At 44.1% G+C, this 22,761-nt stretch overlaps 1 protein-coding gene and 1 long non-coding RNA gene across 3 annotated transcripts; one reads left to right on the top strand and one right to left on the bottom strand.

Moving 5' to 3' along the window:
* Positions 1–62: 62 nt before the first annotated feature.
* Positions 63–22,298, top strand: WDR92 (WD repeat domain 92). The gene is made up of 8 exons (XM_038551470.1): positions 63–569; positions 7,293–7,393; positions 9,685–9,815; positions 12,166–12,267; positions 14,626–14,741; positions 15,364–15,498; positions 18,226–18,323; positions 21,387–22,298. Exons 1-8 carry the CDS (start codon positions 387–389, stop codon positions 21,592–21,594), a joined length of 1,074 nt encoding a protein of 357 aa, XP_038407398.1. The 5' UTR covers positions 63–386; the 3' UTR covers positions 21,595–22,298.
* Positions 4,255–10,615, bottom strand: LOC111097804. Of its 2 annotated transcripts, XR_005366208.1 has the most exons (4): positions 10,335–10,615; positions 9,383–9,497; positions 6,793–6,878; positions 4,255–5,614 (listed from the first exon to the last, which is right to left on the bottom strand). It is a non-coding gene; the product is annotated as an uncharacterized LOC111097804 (long non-coding RNA). The 2 variants fall into 2 exon arrangements; XR_005366209.1 differs by lacking the exon at positions 6,793–6,878 and having other exon boundaries at positions 10,335–10,613.
* Positions 22,299–22,761: the final 463 nt, after the last annotated feature.

The following is a 22,761-nucleotide window of genomic DNA, read 5'->3' as shown; positions in this document are numbered from 1 at the left end:
TGCAGGGGGCCTGAAGCGGGCCGGCGGAAGGGAGGACGCCCCAACACGTGCCTGATTCCCGGGGCGCCGCCCTGGCTTCGCCGGCCGCAGCCGGGGCCTCGGGCCTCCCAGCGTGGGTGTGCACGGGAGGCAGCAGGTGAAGACGGGAGCCGAGTGCGTGCCGTCGGGGAGGAAACGTCTCCGCGACTTGAGCAGCGCGTCAGGCACGGCCGCGGACGACTACACCGACCGGCCGGGGCGCCCGGGGCGGCTACGGCGAGCGGGAGGGGGAAGCTGTCGTTGCTGTTTGGGGTCTGGTTTCCCGGTTAGCGCTCTCGGGGCGCGCCGGCGGGGCCGTGGGGCCGGGGGCCGGGGGCCGGGGGCCGGGGGCCGGGGCGGGGGGCGCCATGTCGGCCTTCGAGAAGCCTCAGATCATCGCCCACATCCAGAAGGGCCTCAACTACACGGTGTTTGACTGCAAGTGGGTGCCCTGCAGCGCCAAGTTTGTGACCATGGGCAACTTCGCGCGGGGCACCGGCGTCGTCCAGCTGTACGAGATCCAGCACGGGGACCTGAAGCTGCTGCGGGAGGTGGGCGCGGCGGGGACCGGGGCGGGGGGGGGGTCCGGGTCCGGGTCAGGGCCGGGTCGGGGTCCGGGTCCGGGTGCGGGTTGGGGTCCGGGTCGGGGTCCGGGTTCGGGTCAGGGCCGGGTGGGGGTCAGCGTCCGGGTCGGGGTCCGGTCGGGGTCCGGGTCCGGGTCGGGGCCGGGTAGGGGTCCGGGTCGGGGTCCGATCCCGGTCGGGGTCCGGGTCGGGGCCGGGTAGAGGTCCGGGTCGGGGTCGGGGTCCGGTCCGGGTCGGGGTCCGGGTCGGGGCCGGGTAGAGGTCCGGGTCCGGGTTGGGGTCCGGGTCGGGATCCGGGTCCGGGTCAGGGTCCGGGTGGGGGTCCGGGTCGGGGTCAGGGTCCGGGTCGGGGTCCGGGTCGGGGTCGGGGTCCGGTCCGGGTCGGAGTCCGGGTCGGGGCCGGGTAGAGGTCCGGGTCCGGGTTGGGGTCCGGGTCGGGATCCGGGTCCGGGTCAGGGTCCGGGTGGGGGTCCGGGTCAGGGTCCGGGTGGGGGTCCGGGTCGGGGTCCGGGTCGGGGCCGGGGTCCGGTCCCGGTCCGGGTCCGGGTCGGGGTCCGGGTCCGGGTTGGGGTCCGGGTCCGGGTCCGGGTCAGGGTCCAGGTCGGGGTCAGAGTCCGGGTCGGGGTCCGGTCCGGGTCAGGGCCGGGTAGGGGTCCGGGTCCGGGTCGGGGCCGGGTAGGGGTCCGGGTCGGGGTCGGGGTCGGGTCGGGGTCCGGGTCGGGGTCCGGGTTCAGGTCCGGGTCCGGGTCAAGGTCAGGCTCCAGGTTGGGGTCCGGGGTCCCGGTCGGGGTCTGAGTCCGGGTCAGGGTCCACCGCTGAGTCCCGTCCCGTCCCCGTCCCCGTCCCCGTCCCCGTCCCGGGCTGCCCTAAACTGCTGTTTGATAGAAGCAGAAGCCGAGGTGCCTGCGTAGGTGGCGGAGGCGCTGGCCCGGTGTCCGGTGTCGCAGGCACGTGAATGACAGCGTCCCCGCTCTCGGGCGTTTACTTTCCAGCGGGGGAGCCACGATCCGTTAAATAATCAGGCCGAGGATGCATAAATACAAACCGACATGAATTCTCTACCATAAAGGAACACGGTTCTGCGAGAGTAAAAGAAACTGGGGCTCGGGGGGCTCCGCGGTGGAGCACCTGCCTGGCCCAGGGCGTGACCCCGGGGTCCTGGGATCCAGTCCCACGTGGGGCTCCCTGCGTGGAGCCCGCTCCTCCCTCTGCCTGGGTCTGCCTCTCTCTCTGTGTCTCATGAATAAATTAGATCTTAAAAAAAAAAACTAAAAACAACTGGAGAGCATCTGCTTGGACGAGGCAGGTGTTAAACTGTCAGCTAAAGGATCAATACAGTTTGGATCTGCAGGCTTGGATTAGAAGGTACATGAGATCCCGTCTAACTGTAAATTTCTCCGAGTGCTGGTTTTCTCGTTCAGTTTGTCTTTTCTTGCCGAGTACTTGGGTCAGAGTTCCTAAGCATGGCTTGGTCGTCTTCGCCTTGTCTTCTGTGGTTCACTGGTTAGCCCCCAGGCACCCGTTGCTGTTTTAGGGTCCAGTTCGGATGACTTGATCCCCACAGGAGCACATCCTGACACTGCATTCCTCGGGTACTTAGGGTCCGCTCCAGAAGTTGTGTCCCGTTTGTCTCTAAGTAGGTCGTAAGCTCCTGGGGAGTAAGGGTAGTGTGTTTCATGAGCGCGGCTTGTAAGGTTCAGCCGCTCAATAAATTACCTGTTAAAAGCACGAGTGTACGTATACCTGTAAAAGGATGTAACTTGGAAAATTTAAATAATTGGTTTATGGATCATTAACCAACAGGTGTCAGGGTTTGAACAACTGGGAAACCTTGGAATAGGAGACAGAAATTTACAGGTGAAGCATTAGGAACAGATACCAACTACCGTCACATTTAACCAGAGAGCATTTGCAGACTTGTGGCTTTGAAGGTAGGATTTGTGCATATTTCAGGACTACACTCGTTCTACAAGGCGAAATAGGGCCCTTTGTCTCTATCTCTTGGCAACCTATGCCAAGACACTATGCTGAAGAAGGGCCGAGGTACTCAAGGGACGAATCCCTTCTTCTAAAGAGAGGATAAAACTAGCGCAGAAATACTTTTAAGAACTTGGATTACGTTTGGCTGTGATGGTGCAGTGGGAAAGGCTGTAGGTTTAATACAGGCTTGGTGATTCCCAACCCTTACTGTGCATAGGATCAGCAGAGTGCGTTCTGGAGGTCGGTGGGGTGGGTGTGTGTGTTTTAAAATATTCACGCCATGGTCCCACCTTAGGGAATTCTGATGCCGTGGGACTCTTGCATCTACACTAGAGTGAGGCCTGGACATCAGTATTTTTAAGACTTCAGCTAGATGATTCTAACAGGTACCAGGGTTGACTGCCACTGGGTAGGTGAATTCTTGAAACACTTGGTTCTTCATTGTGGAACCACCTCAGGTCACGTGTTCCAAAGCTCGTGCATCCGAGGTAAAAATGTGGCAGGGATGCCGATGGGTCTCTGTCCGTGTGTGCCTGACCTTGGTATGAAGGACAGACGGAATGAGGGCCTGCTGTACGGCTGAGCTGTTTGTTCCATCGCACGCAGGGTTGCGGGGTTCAAGTGAGAGCTGAGAATCTGTCTCTTTCTCATCAAACTTTACAGGTGTGAGACTTCCTCATCCTATAAAGGGCACCTTTTCTCTAATTGGCCCAAAGGACGAGGGGTGGCCCTGAAAGATGGAGTCATGGTTGTGGATGTTTATGGTGCAGAAATTAATAATAAGCTAATAAAGTTCTGCTTTTTTAGCCCCGGCACCACTGAGTTTACTGCTTGTTACCATTTGGTTGACTAACTTTTAATGTTAATTAAAGTAGTACCAGGATGTGGAGGAGGAAATACTGACAAGCTGTACTAGACCCACCCACAGACAGAACAAAAATAGCTCTCATGGGAATTATCCATCATGGGCTGCCTTAATCATGTCAGCTTACTGCAGCAAAGAGAACCAACAGATATGTCAAAAATGACCATCTATGATGTGTCCTACAGCGAAAGTTATTACTATATACCAGTTTCTTTGTGAAACAAATTTTGTAAGATCTTTTTAGCCATTTTTTTTCCTAATAAGAAGAATGTAAGTAACCATTGGATTTTTTGAACCTTTTTTCTCCCCCAAAGGTAAAATAATTTGACAGAGGCTGAGAAGGAGCCTTTTTATGAACTATTAAAACTTAGCTTCAGGACGCCTGGGTGGCTCAGTGGTTGGGTGTCTGCCTTTGGCTCGGGGCATGACCCTGGGGTCCCAGGATTGAGTCCCGCATCGGGCCCCCACAGGGAGCCTGCTTCTCCCTCTGCCTGTGTCTCTGCCTCTCTCTGTGTCTCTCATGAACAAATAAATAAAATCTTAAAAAAAAAAAACTTAGCTTCTCTCCAGTGCTACTTCTTAAAGCTATTATGACCTCCATGAACATCTTAGAAAGAGAAAACACCCCTGCTTTTCTGTAAGTCCGCTTGTCAGCAGAGCTCAGCTCTTCTCAGCAAACTGTAGTCGTCATCGTCATGCAGATAAGGTTTATACATTTGAGGTTTTAAAATATTTTTATATTTTGAAATAATTTGACTCTTGCACAGCAGACTATGAGTACCTATTTATTTTTTCTTTGGTATAAGGAGACGAGAGAACATGAGGGAAGCGTAAGTACCATATATTTACATCTTGTAAAGATTCGAGTGAAGGTGAAAACTAAAGGACACTAGTCTGAAAGTAGGTTCAGTTCATGACTGTACCATCTCCCTCACCAACCCATTGGTACTTCTCATGACTCTCAGGTTTAGGGGTCGGGGTCCCTGGCCCTAGGGACCTTGAGTAAGCCTGTGTCCTCATCTGGAAAAGAGTGTTCCAAATACTTGGCTTGCAGTTGTGTTAAACAGAAAAGGGATGGCATAGCCTGGAGGGCCGTCTAGAATGGTATCTGGTATGTGTGTTGAGTATATGGATGCTGTTTTCATCGTGGCATATAAGTGACACCAGAAACTGTGTGTCATGTGAAACCGTGGTGGGAGAAATGGGAATATGGACTCCAGCAGTGGTTGCCCTTTCCCCAGCACTAGGAATGAGAGGTTAATGCTCTTTTATACTTTCATTCAACAGACGTTGAGCACCTGCAAGGTTGCCTAACAGATGGGACGAGGCCCCCTTCTCATGGTATTCATTCTAGAAAGGTTGGGATAGATAATTGAATAAAACACTTTTATTGGTAAGTGCTTAGTAAAGAAGATTAAACAGGGTGAGTGATAGTGCTTTGGGGATTCCACTTCAGAGTGGAGGAGCAGGGAAAGCTTCTAAGAGGAGGTGACATTTAAGCTGAAATCCAAATTGCGAGAAGGAAGATCTCATGATGTGAGGGAAGAGCGATTCAGGCATTAGTTAATAGTAAGTGCAAATGTCCTGAGGTTGAAATGACTTTATTGTGTCTAAAGAGCAACAAGAAAGCTAGAGATGTGGCTGCAGTGTTGTAGAGAGGAGAGAAGCGGGGAATAAGATCAGAGAATCACGGCGAGATTGCAAGGAGCTTTGTATGTTTTGTCTACCACAGGCCTTGGTGCCACTCCTGCGAGTCGGGGCCTCTATAGATGGAGATGCATTTGTTCCATTCCATTATATTCCAGTGAAGACTGACTTTCAGAATTTGTGCAATGACAAATGTGGACACATCTACTACAGATCTATTGTAGTAAAGCGGTTCTTAGTTTGGTTTCTTTCCTTCTCAGGTAGGGATTGTCAGACGTGTTCAGGTGCCAGAACTCTGAACGCTTCGGTGCTGTTTTTGGGATTCTGTAAAAATGGAATAGTCGGTTCTAATTCTGCACAAAGAAGGGGTTTTCCAGTCGAAAAATCTGGCTGCATTATCATAATGTGGTCTTTGTAGCATGTGAAGTAACCAGACCTAAGTTTCATGAAACAAAGACAGAATCTTCATTTCCAGGTTTTCTTACGGGTGTGCATTTGCTGATACTTTCTAACAGACGAGCTGAAAGAGATATCCAAGAAAACTTAAGTTTGAGAAAAACTATCAATTGACAGCTTTAAACTGTGTGTGTGTGTGTGTGTGTGTGAATTTATGTTGGTGCCTGGACGATCAGTGTGTTGTAGGAGTGTGGCTCGAGATTCTCTGTTTCAAAGGGCCAAAAGGTAAGAGTCAGATAAAGAGGTTGCCTAGGGGGATCCCTGGGTGGCGCAGCGGTTTGGCGCCTGCCTTTGGCCCAGGGCATGATCCTGGAGTCCCGGGATCGAGTCCCATGTCTGGCTCCCGGTGCGTGGAGCCTGCTTCTCCCTCTGCCTGTGTCTCTGCCTCTCTGTCTCTGTGTGACTATCATAAATAAATAAAAATTAAAAAAAAAAAAAAGTCGCGTAGGGAGGACGGTGTTTTATTACCAGCAGGAAAATCTTCAAAGGGCTGTGCGGGGCGCAGGGCCCGAGGGGAGGTCAGCTTTGGGCTGGAGGCTTGTTGGCCCAGGAGGCTGCAGCCCAGCGCCGCAGGACACAGGCGGGAGGCCAGGACCAGGACCAGGACCGCGCTGTCCCGGCCCTGGGCGTCCCGTAGCGGCCTCGTCTGACCCCACGTGACCCGAGTTCTAGGGTCTAAGGCAGCGGCAGACTCCAGGAAGGGCTTCAGTGGCCGCGGCAGGGGGGTTGGGGTGGGCGGGGGCAGCAGAGAATGGGAAGCGTCAGAAGTAAGGGGAGATGAGCGGAGGCCCCGCGGAGGGGTGGGAGCCGGTGCGGGGAGCAGGTGCGGGGAGCAGGTGTGGGGAGCCGGTGCGGGGAGTCGCATAGGAGCTGCTGTTTGGCCCGGGAACTCCTTGCAGGCGTGGCCGGTCCTGTCCCGTGTTCGTGTCCCATCTGCCTAGTTCATTAATTTGCATCCAGCAGGAGCTCACGAAAAGTGTTGACTGCCTGGTTGGACAGGTGTGCGGAGCTGAATGCTTCGAGCTCCTCGCCCGCGGCAGGAGGCTCGCACGGTCTCATCCCTAAGGGCCCTCTCGGTGACACGGTCTGTACGTGGTTAACACAGTCTCGTTTCTTAAATAGTGCATCGGTGTGTGGTGGTTTTACTAACACGATTGTGTGCGGTACGGGGAGCAGTTGCTTTTTAAAGAAACTTCAAAATATTGGTTACTCCAGACCAGTAGCAGCGCCCTTGGTACCCACGTGTATACAGATCTCTCTGCATCGATAAGGTCCCAGAGAGAATAGGGACATAAACATTCTCGGTTTATAGGGTTCTGCAGGGAAAACTGCAAGAGACACATAAACATTTTTGTTCCTGTAGCCATCTGGTAAGAATAATATCTTCATTATGTTCTCATTTCTACTGAGGATCTTAAAGAAGAACAGCACATTAAAGGCAGAAAGTTTCATATTTGCAAACCATGCCAGAGACGGTGTACTTGTCAGCATTTGAATGTCTCATTAGTGAGATGAGAGGAAAGGCAAAATTAAGACTCCTTCTCTTTGACAGTCACATACATACTTTTAAACTATAGAAAAGCGACTAGAGGAAAAGCATGATAATTTTGATCAGAAAATGTTTTAATTGCTTTTGTATTACGTGTCTTATTTAAGTCCTATAATAGAGCCATAAATACCATGAATTATATAAATAGCTGCTTACATAAATAACGTATCCTCTCTCCCTCCCTTCTGTCAAGATTGAAAAGGCCAAACCCATTAAATGTGGAACATTTGGTGCAACATCTTTACAGCAGAGATATTTAGCGACTGGAGATTTTGCTGGAAACCTTCATATATGGTAAGATTATTTAATCAATATTAAGACACGAGGTAGGTATTTTCTTTGATAAGTCTTGTCGGTCTTCCTCTGAAGGGGCGAATTCTACTTTTAAAATGTTTCTTGTTCACTTTTAACTGTTATAAAAATGTGAGAATTGTCTTTTAATACATATTTCTAGATTTCATATTCAAAATCTCTTTAAAAAAAAAAAATCTCTTTAAAAATACTTTAAATTTTCTTTAGATTTTGAATGATGTTGCCAGTATTTATTTCCACACATGCTGTTTGGTGCTGGCGTTTAATACCCTGTATGTGTATGTAAAGGGCTCTTCCCTGCACATGTGTAACGCAGAACAGTTAGATATTGTTTACATGTCAGCAAGACAATTAGCCTTACTGAATGATACACAGAGATTTTGTTTTGATTTTTTTAATGTAGAACTCTCATTAAAATTTTTTAAATACTTTAGTTGATATCTAAGCACGACTTTTCAGGAACGCGTCTGTTGAGCAAATCAGTATAAACCTGTTACTAATGAACAAAACCATTATTATGCCAAATGCTTGTAATTTTCATGTTCGACCTGGATTTATTTTCTCATATTGAAATTAAATTGCAAGAACTGATATTCCTTTTAATTCTTTCTCAAGAATATCTTATTTTAACTCTTTAAAGTATATAGTGATGTTCTAGAAGAAATCATCTTCTTTGCTTCATGTTTTCTAAGGTGACCTTTCTTGATTCTCACTCATAATCTGCTGCTTTCTAATTGAATTACTTTGAAATATCTCTCTTAGAATATAAAACAGAATGAAGCTATTTTAACTTCCTTTTGCTTTAACTGCTTAGTCAGCACTTAGCAGAATGCACCGGTTCTTACATGCTGTGTCATATACTTTCACAGAAATCGGGAGAGGCCAGTCTGATTGTTATTTTTAAAAATAACATATTTCAGTATAAGAATATGCAAAAAATATAACTGTTGACTGTCTTCCTAATAGAGTCTCCTAGAATAGTTATAGGTATTACTGACTTACTATCATTGTTTAATCTTACAATTTCATGTTATAAAAAGCAGGGTCGTAAAGTCTGTCAAAGCAGTTCTTTTAAGTAGAACCTCACTCCTATTTAGTCTGATTCTTTCACAGTGATGCTACAAAGGTAAACATCTCTTAACCAGGTTGAGCTATCTGAAATTTTAATTAGAGAGATTTTACTAATCTTGGGATAATAATCTAGTAATAAGTTAGGATTACATTTTGTGAATAGCTGCATTTATTATTATTTTTTTAAAGTATAAGTTGTCAAAAACTGACTTGTTAAAGAGAAATGTGGATTAAAGGCTCTAGGGAAAAAGGGAGGCATGAGAAGTGGTATATTAACATAACCTACTTGAGCCTACCATCTCGGGGAGACTCAGACGCTCATAGTTAGCAGGTACTTTCCTGCATTCCTCTCTCTTAACTAACCTAGATTTAGACAGACTTACATTTATTGTGACCAGCATGATGATACACTAAGAAATATGTAACTAGATGAAAATAGTACGGAATTTATTATTTTTTAAATTTATTTATTCATGAGAGACACAAGAGAAGAGAAGCAGAGACACAGGCAGAGGGAGAAGCAGGCTCCCTGCAGGAGCCCGATACAGGACTCCATCCCAGGCCCCCAGGATCATGCCCTGAGCCGAAGGCAGATAGATGCTCAACCACTGAGACACCCAGGCATCTGGAAAATAGTATGGAATGTAGTGAGAAAATAGTACGTTACAAAGGAGGGAACATATGCAAAGTAAACGCTATTCATATTTTATCCCTCCAAAAGGTCTCAAGATCAGACTAGCAAGGCCTATTTTGGAAACATTCTGAATTACTTTGAATTTACTCTGTGTTTAAAGTAGTGATGATTAGACTTCAGTGGACCAAAGGGTCAGAAGATTTGGGGCTCCTCCTCCATTACGTCTGGGAAGGAGCCCAGGAATCTGCATTTATTAGCAAGCTCACCTGGTAAATCATGTGCAGAGGCCCTAGATGATGATCTCCAAGAATCACTAAGTGGGCTCAGGACTTAGAGTTGCAAGTTGAATGATGGCAGTTCTCATTGAGGACTTGACAGTAGCTAAAGAGGAGACAAAATGTTGGAAGTAAATGTATAAATTATGTTCATACTTGAAACCCTTATTTTTTTTTTTGAAACCCTTATTTTTAAACAAAAATCTAAATTTGATGTGCATTCTTAAATTTCAGTAATGGACTAAATGTGTGGGCCTCGTGGAGTAAATAAGAGGCTGTGTTCTGTTGTCTAGGAATTTGGAAGCTCCAGAGATCCCAGTATATTCCGTAAAGGGCCATAAAGAAATTATAAATACCATAGATGGCGTAGGTGGACTGGGAATTGGGGAAGGTGCTCCTGAAATTGTGACTGGCAGCCGAGATGGTAAGTTAAAGTATTCTGTGTATTTAAAAATGCTTTTTCTTTAGATCCTTGTGCAACAGTTCATCTTCTCTATTAGAAAATCCTCTTCAGTAGCCTTGACTCCTTAAATCTAATGGTACACTTTTTTAATAGGCAAGTTGAATTGCTTATCCCTCAACTGCCTCAGACTTCTGGGTGTTTTGAGACAGAGGCATAGCCCTTACCATTTTAGTTTTGAGCTAGTTCAACTACTACCACTGTTTCCTCTGAACCTTGAAGATTTAAAATTTCCTCACAGGTTTTTGAGGCAGCTGACAATATAGGATGGGAGGCAGCTTTTCATTTTTGTGATGGGGCGGAGGGAAGGAGAGGGAGAATCTGAGCAGCCTCCACCCACGCCCAGTGCAGAGCCCAACACCAGGCTTGATCTCACGACCCTGAGATCACGACGTGAGCCGAAATCAAGAGTTGCATGCTCAACCCACTGAACCGCCCAGGCACCCCTCACTTTCTTTTTTTTTTGAAAAGCAGAATTAGTACTTGTGAAAACTGTCATGTTGACAGCCGGTTGAACATCGAAGGTCTGTGATCCTCCACCGAGCGTTGTAGAAGGATCCGAGGGCACCAACTTTACTTGTCCACCCTGCGGTTACTAAGGGGACAGGTCTGTTGGTGTTCAGAGGTGTTCTGAATGCCTGTAAAGGGAGTCAGAATTTGCTTCCTCATAAAATACTTGGCACCTTAGTGAGTTTAGCTAGTTTTTAATGGCTGCTCAAGACTATGAGGAAATTGTTTTAAAAGAAAAGTGAAATATATTTTTCTAAGAGTTTATTCAGAGTGTCTGTTTTAGAAATCAGTTATTCCTTTTAATCATAAAAGTCATATGGAATATAGAAGGAGAATTAGCATTCAGTCTTCCACAGCAGCATAACCCTTAGATTTGTTTTCCTTTCTAGCCTCATCTACAATTTTGTATAGCTGTCAGTGTGGGTATGATTTTTGTCTTTTTAGATTTTGTGTTTTGTCATACGCAGATGTTGCCGTTTCCATCACTGCCATTCTAATGACTATGTGATAGTCACTACACTGTGGGTGTAGCTCAGGCGTCCTTAACCATGTCTTTGTTAATAAGCATTCAGTTTGTGTTAAGTTTTTGTTTATTGTTTTAGGCGAGTGGCTTTAAAATAATGAAGGAATGAGTATCATCATGTATATAACTTTCTTAGAATTAGCATATTTTCTTAATTTTTAAAATTTACTGTCAGACTTTCCAAAGTACCCGTGTACATTCCACGCTACAATAGATGAGGTGGATTTCCAGTATACCCTACTGGCATTGATTTTCCTTCCTGGCTCCCCCCCCCCCCCCGCAATTTTATAGATAAAAATCATAGTCCATTCCAATTTGTGTTAACTTCTGTATTTAACTTTCTGTATTTGTCAGTTAGTTTTGCTTTGTGAATTGTCTATTTATGTTCTTTGCTCATTTAACTATTGCAAATTCCATATGAATCTTATCAATTTGTATGAGCCCTCTAGCGTAATAATTTGTATAAACCCTCTAGAGTAATATAATAACCTCTGGTGACATTTGTGAGAAATTCTTTTAATGACACACTTTATTTTTTTCCTTGGAGATAAATCTAAGTGGGATATCTCTCCTTTTCCTGAGTTTATTATCTCTTTTAAGGATTTTTTACCCTTTTCCTGTTGTCTTTCAAGTACTTGCCTCTTAGCCATTTTATTAAATGCATTTGTATTTCTCATAGGCAATGAGGAGTTTAGTTAGTAGTCCTGTAATTTGCATTAAAAGGAGAAGCATTGGGAAGACGTATGTGTTAATTTTATTTAATATTTCCCTCATCTCTGTTGCCACAGGGAAATTAAACTTAATTGTATGTGAGATAGTATTCTATAACCCCATATAAGAAATCGTAACTGTAAAAATTAGAGTTTATTCATCTGTATAAGAAAAATGCCAACAGTTACATGGGTTGTATGGAAAAAAATGGAAATGACACTGATATTATTCTAAATAACCAGTGTATTAGGTTTAGGCTCAAAGAAAATAAGATACAATCTGAATTAATAACCTTTGTGTTTCCTTTGTCATTCATACCTTGTTGATAACTTCAGAACAGCTGTTGGCTTTTCTGTATCTATTAACTTAGACATCGAGTCGGACAATAAGATAGGGGTTATGTCTGGTATTAAATACAACTTGCCCAAGTAGAAGTCAGAAATATGTGAGTATTCTTCGAGTGTTCTATGGTCTGTTGTATCGCCACAGACACAGGAAGTCATAGGAAGAGAATGCAGAAATGTCATCAATCACTATTGAATTTTGCCAACTCACTTGTATGTACGACAGGCACTGTGAAGGTGTGGGACCCAAGACAAAAAGATGATCCTGTTGCCAATATGGAACCTGTACAAGGAGAAAACAAGAGGGACTGTTGGACTGTGGCATTTGGTAAATTATTGAAGAACCTTGCATTTGAGGTATCAGATGGTGAAAAGCGCAGTGCTTCAAGAAATTCCCAATAGTCTCCTTACAGTCTGTTTTGTGGATTGTTCTGATAGTGTATTGAGGCAGATAGAGACGGTGCTTATTAATGTCAGCCTCTGGGGCCTCGGTTTGAATCCTCGCTTTGTTATTTCTTGGCTGAGTGAAGTGGGCAACTTACCAAGCTTCTCTCTGTTCCTTAGCTTCTTCACTTATAAAGCAGAACTAATAATAGAATTTACTTAATAGCATTATGAGGATTCAGTGAATTAATACATGGAAAGTGCTGAGACTTGTGCTTAAATTATTAAGTGCTCAAAATATTTGCTACTATTACACACTTCTGTTTAACTAGATAATGTTGACCTGGTTTGGAGCCAAGTGCCATTAGTGGAGCTAAGCAGAGTCTCAAAATCAAATGGTGACCTAACAAATCTTACGTTATACTCGACACAGACAATGTTATTTTCTAGAACATGTTATGCCATTACAGAATTATTTATCATTTGATAACTTCTGTTCCTCTGTTACTATTACTTAAAATGCACATTGACTTTGTAGGACTAAATGATGTGTGCCCTAGTATCTCTCTTGCTGACAGCCATAATTAAAATAATTTTTGGGATCCCTGGGTGGTGCAGCGGTTTAGCACCTGCCTTTGGCCCAGGGCGTGACCCTGGAGGCCCGGGATCGAATCCCACGTCGGGCTCCTTACATGGAGCCTGCTTCTCCCTCTGCCTGTGTCTCCGCCTCTCTCTCTCTCTGTGTGACTATCATAAATAAACAAAAATTTAAAAAAATAAAAAAATAAAATAATAAAATAATTTTTGCTCCTAAAGGATACGGATCATACTTAGTTGGAAATCTGTATGTTCTTTCTTCTGTTTCTTCGCATAATCTTGTGTAGATAACAGGCATTAAAAGTGCGACTTAATAGTATATGTGAATTATTTAACTTTTATATGTTGTTTAAAAATTGCAGTATTATTTAATCAGAGGAAAGTCTTAGATTTCCAATTAAAAAAATAAGTTATTGTATGGGAATTACTGTGTTTGTATGTTATGAGCAATAATATATAAATTTAGTGCATGTACACTCTAGGGAGAAATTTCAGAATTTGTATTTAGAATCATTATCTAAAATTTGATACAATAATTAAAATGTAATTACCTGTGGGTCCATTAATGCCTTTCATCTTTGATCTAAGGGACATAAGTACAGTTTTAAATTTGGGACATAAAGTTTGAGAAACAATTGATCTCTTTTATGAATGTCAGGTACATGCAGAACAGTGTGAACATGCAGAGGTGAGAGATTCCCAGTCTTGCCTCAAGAAGCTTATAGTTTAGTAAAGAGGGTATGACGTCTACGCTATTGATGGTACAGGGCGGGAATGATAAAAGGTGACAAGGGGTGTGGATGAATATAGAAGGCATCTCGAGGGGCAGGTGGCTATGGAGGAAGAACATTTTGACCCCAGGCCAAGTATATATAGTATTTGAATCACTGAAGTTGGGAGGAAATGTCAAGCCTGGGGAATAGCCTGAAATGTGCCCAAGAACGTATGTTGAAGGAAACCGTGGCGGGAGTAGCCTTTCCAAAGTCAGGAGTGTTTAGATGGTTGGAGGCGGAGGTGAACTTTTGAGAGTTTTTGTGGGGATGAGATGTGACCAGAACTTGAGGAAGATCAGATTGGTGGTGTGTGGCGGGGAGAGGGGAGGCCAGAGGTCCTCCAGAAGCACCCCCGGATCCACACAGGAGGAGTTGAACCTCAGGTTACAGTCTTACTGCAGCTGTGATCGTTCCTACAACTACGCACAGATCACAGTGTGTTAACTTAACCAGTTCAGATTTATTTCCGTGCAAAGAGAACACCAGACGACATTTTGTAAAATGAAGGAGTTTTCAGGTTGTTTCTATTTGCGTCCAAATGTAGTTGCTGCCAGAGAAAGCAACCGTAGCACAGCTGTAGTTCTTCTACCCAAAGCTGCTGTGTTTGGACATAACCGACCCGGCCGCGTGCGGGTCGGGCAGAGAAGGAAGGGCGCTTGCACGTAGACTCCGGTGAACACCGGTCAGCCCTTCACTAGAGAACCTCAGCAAGGGAGGCTTTAAAAAAAACAAAAAACACAAAAACTCAAAAACCAGTATCAGATAGCCAGCCTAATAATCCTGACGTCCCGTCGGGGTTGGCAACTCGAGATTCGGCCTCTTGTGGGTTTTTTGGTCTGATTTGGTACCAGTTATATGTGTGTTTTACGACGTGATTTCAGCAGCCTTCAGACGAGCCTTCCTAAAGACCCGCAATGCGTCTTGATTTCCAGGCAATGCTTACAATCAAGAGGAGCGTGTTGTTTGTGCTGGCTATGACAATGGCGACATCAAACTGTTTGATCTGAGAAATATGTCCTTGCGGTGGGAGACCAACATAAAAAATGGGGTAACGTACACTTGGCTTCTGTGTGGGTGGTCTGAGCGTGCTTTTGTCCACCTCCGAACTACTTTAGAAGGAGAGCGCCCCTCATGGCTCATCTCGGGCAGCCCCCTGCCCATGGCTTTGAACCTTCAGGGCTGTTCAGCCCTCTGAGAATTTAATGATTCTCATCAGGGGTCCTCTCTTCAGAAAGTGAGCACACGTTGAGATGTGCTGTGACAGTCCCTGGTGGCCACCAGCCCCCGTGGCCTGTGTGTGGACCCCCGTGGGCGAGGCCGTGTGATAGTGAAGTGAGGTGGTAACGGGCCCCGTGCCTGCTAATACTGGAAAGCCTGAAACAGTAGTAGCCTCCCCAAGTACTTTCAGATTTGGGGGTCGTGAATTGTAGACCTTTAGTGAAGAATGTGGTTCCTTCCTGTTTTTTAAAATCAGCTTTGACTGGGCGGTAGAAAATAAAGTTACATGAAAACAGTAAAAGATCCCATGGGTTTCCAGATTGATCTCAAAAGATATAGTGATTATTTAAATGCTTTCACATGAACTGATAATTTTACTGTTTGACTTAGTTTAAAAGAACCTCCTGAATAACAGTCATTGGACCATCAATAATACGTATTTTCTATTTCAGGTGTGCAGCTTGGAGTTTGACAGAAAAGACATAAGTATGAATAAATTGGTAGCTACGTCACTGGAAGGAAAATTTCATGTTTTTGATATGAGGACACAGCATCCAACTAAAGGTTTTGCTTCTGTTTCAGAAAAGGTAAGTTAGGAGAGAAATGTCTTTCTATGAAGAGGAATGTTCATAGCTTGTTTTAGACTAATAAATAGAATTAGTCACCGAGGTTCCTTCCAGGTCTTTATGTGAAGGGAGCTATTTTTAATGCATTCCTGTAGGAACTTGACAAGTTTTTCTGTGCAGAGAGTATTTTCCCAAAGTTTATCAATTTTAGATTTCTTGATTACAATAAAGGCTTCTCAGTTGGCTAAGAATCTTATATTGTAGTTTAAGAACAATTGCAAGACAACTAGCTGATGCTAAGAACTGCATCAACAAAATGTAGCCTTATGCTTTCTAATAAATATATAATATTTGTGTTAATATCTAATTATATACTTCTCAAAACATATCAACATGTATATGTTATTTCCTTTCATTTTATATCCCGGTTTGCTATATTTTTTTTTTTTTTAATTTTTATTTATTTATGATAGTTACAGAGAGAGAGAGAGGCAGAGACACAGGCAGAGGGAGAAGCAGGCTCCATGCACCGGGAGCCCGATGTGGGATTCGATCCTGGGTCTCCGGGATCGCGCCCTGGGCCAAAGGCAGGCGCCAAACCGCTGCGCCACCCAGGGATGCCCCCCGGTTTGCTATATTAAGTGAAATCATTCAAAGCATTAATCATGGGCACATAGTAGATTCAGAAAAATTATTTATTCAGTCACTCACTTACACATATACGTACCATACGTTGCTCCAGACGTATTTGAGTAGCTTGGAAGGAAACATCCACGGCACCTGGTGGCTCAGTCGGTTAAGCATCAGCCTTCGGCTCAGGTGATCCCGGGGTCCTGGGATGGAGCCCTGCATGGGGGCTCCTGCTCAGCGGGGAGCCTGCTTCTCCCTCTCCCCCTGCCCCTCCCCCTGTTCTCTCTCTCTGTCAAATAAGTGAATAAAGAAAATCTTAAAAAAGAGGGAAACGTACAGTATTACGACATCAAAAATAGATCAAGAAAGCAAATCACAGGGAAAATACTGGTTAAAGAAAAAAACAAGATGATGAAGTCTGGAGTAAGGGGATTGCATAAAATTCAAGCTGAAACGCCCTGTCATTTGCCGGAGGGTTGGGAATGTGACTCCGACCTTCCTTGAATGTGGAAGTAAAGATCCGTTACAGGTTTGTGGTTTCCATAAGATTAAAACTTGTAAGTTGCTCAGGAACTAAACATTTACTCTCTCGCTCCCTCTCCCTCCATCACGGATTCAGTAGCACTTCTCAAACCTTCCTGTCTTGTCTTATTTTGTTATTACTGCTAATTATTATTATTACTGCATATAAATTGCTGTCACTGCCTGATGAACTAAATTCTTAACAACGTAGCTGTAAGTTGCAGTATCTTTTGCCTCGTTATTTCAGAATATAGTAAGTGCCTGTCAGCAGCTTAAAGCATTTTATTAAATAGGCTCTTATGCAATTGTGACACGTTTCTCAGCCAGTGGTTTGTTTGTTTGTTTTTAAGATTTTATTTATTTGAGAGCATGAGTGAGCGAGCACAAGCAGGGAGAGTGGCAGAGGGAGAGGGACAAACAGACCCCCCTGAGCAGGAAGCCTGACTCAGGGCTGGATCCCAGGACCTGGGATCACGACCTGAGCCAAAGGCAGACGCTTAACCACTGAGCCACCCAGGTGCCCCCGTAGCCAGTGTACTTTAAGAGGTCACATCCCCTCTTGCTTTGTGCGTGTATGTTTTTATTCAGTTTTCAGGAGAGAAAAGAGAAGCTTAAACTATGAAATAAACTGAAATACGTTTTAGCACCTTGAATCCAGTCACTTGAGGACTCTTACACTTGAATATGGGATTTTATTTTACAAGACTATTCAGTCAAATGCCAAGACTAATCGCTCACTGAAATGTGAAGTGTCTAAGCATTACCTAGATCTGGTTGGTCTCAAGCAGAAATCCTTCCTCCCTCCCGCTCCCTCCATCTTTCCTGCCTGCTCCCCCACCGCCCACCATCTCGCTGTCTCTCAAATTCCTTGCAGTGACTCTTACACCATTAACACTGATTTACTAGCTGTTGTCGAGGTGCTAACAAGCTCTTAACCTGCCAGGTGCCATTTTTGTCTTTTAGTTTAATATGACTGATAAAGACCCTGGCTTATTATGACCTTAAACACCGTCTTTAAGTCCTTGTGGTCCTTATTTTGAAGCCTGGACAAGTCAGATGGTATAAAATAAAGATAAGGCTCTGGGAGCTTTAAATTAAAATTCATTCTGTATATGGGAACTCTGTGTGGTTCTCACTCAGTTTGCTGGAAACCTGAAGCTGCCGTAAAACATAAAGTCTACTGTTTTTGAAAAAAAAATTCACCCTGTACCTTTTTCACCTTTGGATGAAGTATATATGTATTTGCATTTTGAGTTTTTCTTCTCCCTCAGAGTGAGCTAGAGATATTTAAATGTGTAGAAATCGATTTGCATACTTATGGTACTATAAACTTATATGGACTTTTAATCTGATAACATTTTTTTAATCCACCAGAACTTTGTTTCATAAAGCAATAAAGAAAAATGATGCTTTTTGTGAGGGACTCTGTAGTGATCTCTGTAGCCCTTACAAAGAAACGTGCCGGAAATACTTCAACTACTTTTATAACAGTTGAATTCTAGTAAAACAATTTTTTCCTGCAGAGTTTCTCTATTTGCACAGTCTTTTTTATCATGTAAATGTAAAAACTAGTTGTGTGCCTCTTGTCCTGTCTAGGCCCATAAATCAACTGTGTGGCAGGTCCGACACCTGCCACAGAACCGAGAGCTCTTCCTGACGGCCGGGGGCACCGGCAGCCTTCACCTCTGGAAGTAGTAAGTCTCTGCCCGCGCACGTTGCTCCTTTTTAAGTCACTGGTGGGCGGAAGGTAGGAGTAGAGTGAACTTTGTTGTCTCTCTTCCTCCTTTGACTTCGTTCATTTTGATATGATTTTAAGTTAAGTGGTATTACGTAAGTGTTATTTTGCCAGGTTTTAAAAAAAATTAATGTACTTATTTTACACTTAGTAAATACTAACATTCTTTAGACACACTAAAGATATTGGTCATTTTAGTTGTGTCTTCCGTATAGCAGGGTAACGTAGGAATCGTTCTTTTCATAGATATAAAATCATAGTTTTTGCTAGGTTTCCATTGTTTGTTTTCCTTTGTAATTTTGATATGAAACATTTGAACAAAGGCTTTTGAAATATCATTCTGGTTGCTAGAACACTGCCTTTTGAGAATAGGAAGATGGTTGGAATTCTTAATTTTAGATCCTGATAATTCCCTTGCCCAAGTTCACCTACCATTGCTGTGAAGGAACCAGCACAGTGCCGAGGCCCCTGATGGCGTCCAGGGAAAGCCTGGCCGTCGAGTGGGCTGTGTGCGGCGGGCAGGGGGCGAGGGCGAGGTACAGCTGCCGCTCTGCTCGGCGTGCCGGGGCCCTCAGGTGGCACGTACCAGGTCAGCGGTCATTTAAAGGCCTGATAAAAGTTGAGAGTTAATGGTTTTTCTTTCTCCATCACTAAAGGCAAAAAACCCAACAACACACAAATGAAAGGATATTTCAAAAGTAACGTTTGATTAACGACACACGAATAAGAACACTCTTCAGCACGGCTGGGACTTTGCCATGTGCGAAATACTCGTCTGTTTATCAGCTGCTGTTAGGAGCTAGCAGGGAGTCTGAGAAACAGGGCTGCGTGTGGGAAGGGTTCAAGCGTTAGGGATCCAGCTGACCAAAACCGGAGAGTGAATGTTTTCGGTCAAGACTGTATAGTTTCTGTTAGTGAGAAGCAGAGGAGAAGCCGTAAGAATTCCGGGAGAACGGCCGGTGGACAGCCCACTGGTGGCTTCCCTTTGCCTGGTACGCTGCCCATCGTCCCTCCCCGCTGCCTCCAGCCCAGGGCTCCGGCCCCGTGGTGAGCCGAGCGGGGCCCATCGGTATCCTGCGGGGACCGTGCTCTTCAGACTCCTTCCCCGAAGAACTCCTTCCAGTTTCCTTTGTCAGCCACATTCCATGCGACGTGCAAACGTTTCTGCAGCTAGAATTTTTGATGACAGTATAAAGTGGGGTCTTGTATGTAATCAGAAATTTGAAGCTTGTCTCGATAGGAATTTTCATCTTCATCGTAGAGATACCTAGTCTTTCTTCAGATTGGTTAGGAGCTTTGCTGTCGGAGTTGTTACTACACCAGCAGAAGAGATATGGTTTAACTAGCATGATATTTGGCTTTCTTTCCATTTGCCAGTCTCCCTCAGTAGTAATGTAGTTGTTCTACAATTACTGAGTACCTGAGAGTTCCTAGAGCATCTCATCTAGTTAAATCAGAGATTGTTTTTTGAGTGGATGGACTCCAACATGCAGATTTCTTGTGTGTATTTGGTTTTTTAAAAATTTTATTTACATTCAATTAATATAATGTGTTACTAGTGTCAGAGGTAGAGGTCAGTGATTCATCAGTCTGTGCCCTCCTTCATGCCCATCACCAGGTACCCCCCGCCCCCTTCCCTCCAGCAACCCTCAGTTTGTTTCCTAGAGTTAAGAGTCTCTTAGGTTTGTCTCCATCACTGATTGCATCTTATTTTTTCCTCTCTTCCCCTATGATCCTCTGTTTTTTAAATTCAGCATGAGTGAGATCATATAATTGTCTTTCTCTGATTGACTTACTTCATGTAGCATAACACCCTCTAGCTCTATCCACGTCTTTCCCAATGGAAAGATTTCTTTTTTTTTTCTGATGGCTGAGTAGTAGTCTAGTGTGTGTGTGTACTACATCTTACATATACTACATCTTCTTCATCCAATTTTTGTGTATTTAAAACTCTCACACATGCATATACATTCTTAAAACTTTAATAGATAATATAGAAGGTTTAAAAAATCTTTGTTTTAAATACTAAATAATTGCATCCTTTGCCAAGAGACATGAAAAAATTCTGTAAACTGTGTCATCATCCGAATGTCTTACTCCTTTTAATCAAAAGAGGTTGTATGGTCCAAGAAGAAGAAAGAATAGTAGGGATCTGCCTAGCACTTGTGTTTCTGCTCTGCTTCTGAGTTGCTTTGTCCCTCTCACACTCTTGGCCTCTATGAGCATCGAGGAAATGAAGGTAATGTCATGGTCGGTACCAAACAGGCTTTAGAGCCCCTCTGAGGAAGATTATTCCTGTTTTTCACTAGGAACTTCTTTTCCCCCTTCTCAAATCTAGACCAAATAGTATTTATAGTTGTTAACCTTCAGCTCTACTTATTTTATGAATTTATATGTTCAGCTGAAAAAAAAATGTTCTTAGAATTGCTTTTTTTTTTTTAAAGCAATGATTTTTTTTTAAGATCTAAAGTCTCCTAGCAGCACGTTTCCATGGCAATGGTACACACAAGGTCTGTGGGCTTGGGTCTGTGTCATAGAGCTCGACAGTTAGGAACAGAGTCTGCTGCTCATTCTGGAAGTGCTTAGGCGATGTTCCGCAAGTGTTACTTACAGCTTTTGCCTTTGCACTTGCGCTGCCTGTGGTGTCCAGGAAGCCGGATCTAGAGAAGGACTGCGTAAAAGATTATCAGGAACACCAAGCAAGTTTAATAAATAAGGCTAGGTCAACCTAGAACTTTATAATAAAAGAGAATACAGGCTCAAGCTGAGCAGAGATGATGTTTAAAAGTTTTTAGTAGAACCGAGCCCTTTATTTCTTTTTTAAAGCTATATTTTGGGGGATGAGGCTGAGGCTGAAATAGTGTCTATTTGTATAAAACGCAACATGGAGAGATTCTTTAAGTCCTTATCAGCTTGAGTACCCAGCAGAGAAGTAAAAATGGAGCTACTGGACTGTATGTGTATAAATACGGTGTGGAGAACGCTAGGATCTCTGTCCTTACCACTCCGGTCTTGTTTGCAGCGAGTACCCTATTCAGCGGTCAAAGAAAGATTCTGAGGGAGTCGAGATGGGAGTTGCGGGCTCGGTCAGCCTCCTGCAGAACGTCACCTTGTCTACCCAGCCCATTTCCAGTCTCGACTGGAGTCCAGATAAAAGGGGTCTCTGCATCTGCAGTTCTTTTGATCAAATGGTAAGAGTACTGATCGTTACAAAACTCCATAAAATTTGATCCGAAGACTTAGGACCTGAAACCTTCCGGAGGAACGCTCAGAGTATTTAGGACGTGCCCGGGGATCCTCTGGCCCTCACTAGCAGAGTTGGATTTGACGGATGAAAACAGTCCCCAGATGCAAACGTCCAGACCCGCCTCCTCTCCGGGTGTGAAACCCCGAGAGGTGTGTTCCATCCACTGGACTTGGACTGGTTTGCTGCAGCGTGGGGGGACCGCTGTCTCCAGAGCCGGCGCTGCTCATCTCTCCTCCATCTCTACGAAAAAGTTGGTACTTTTCTGCATTTAAACATGTTTTAAATTTGTTCTTCGACCCCAGAGTTACATATTTTACCATAACACCTGGTTTCAAATAGTTCAGTCTCAGTAAAAGTACCATGAATTAACCTTCATATACTTTGAGAGATTTCAGTGTCAGTAAGTTTCTGTACAGACTATTACTTTATAAAATACCGAAATGGCATGGTCAGACTAGATTTGGTAACTGTTTTCAGCTGTAAGACTCCTAAAACGAAATATCATTTACCAAGTGAATATTTATAGTGACCTCTTTTTACCTAAAAAACAGGAGTCAAATTAGACTTGCTTATTGGCTGGTAGGTGATGTTGAGATGTAGAAGATTATGGGGGTTTTCTAGCCTTATTTTTTTTGTCAAATCTTTTCATATATTTTATAAATAAATTTGTTTTTGAAATCTGTGGAAGCTTTGATTCTGTTCACGTAACAGTAGTAATAAGGCCAACACCATCACTTCTTTGCTTTATGAATGCTTAGTAAGTACCTCGTGATCCACGGTTTCATCGTGCTCACGGGATCTTTGGCTCGGCTCAGAGGCATTCACTTTGTCACGCCTTCCTTAAGCCTCCCGTCCCCCCCCCCCAACTCAGGAGTCGGAGCACCTAAAACACTTTAATATGTAAGAGTCCTGTGACTTTATGGGTGCTTGGAAACTCAGTGTTTTGGAGTATTAAATTCAGAAAATTGACCTTTTAAAAAAATCCCCAAGAGGTTTTTTTGCTGTGGTCATAATTATGGAAGTAAACTGAAACTGAATTTAAAGCCTGTACCTGCTGGGTTGTTTTGTTTTTCATTTTTAAAAGAAAAATAAAAAATATGGAATTCTCTTTTAGGAAACTTGTATTGGGTGGTGCATTTAGGTTTAAGTC

This window comes from Canis lupus, chromosome 10, assembly GCF_011100685.1.
Source record: "Canis lupus familiaris isolate Mischka breed German Shepherd chromosome 10, alternate assembly UU_Cfam_GSD_1.0, whole genome shotgun sequence".
NCBI lineage: Eukaryota > Metazoa > Chordata > Mammalia > Carnivora > Canidae > Canis > Canis lupus.
Note: the sequence above shows the minus strand (reverse complement) of the source record. Positions and strands in the feature narration are given on the sequence as shown.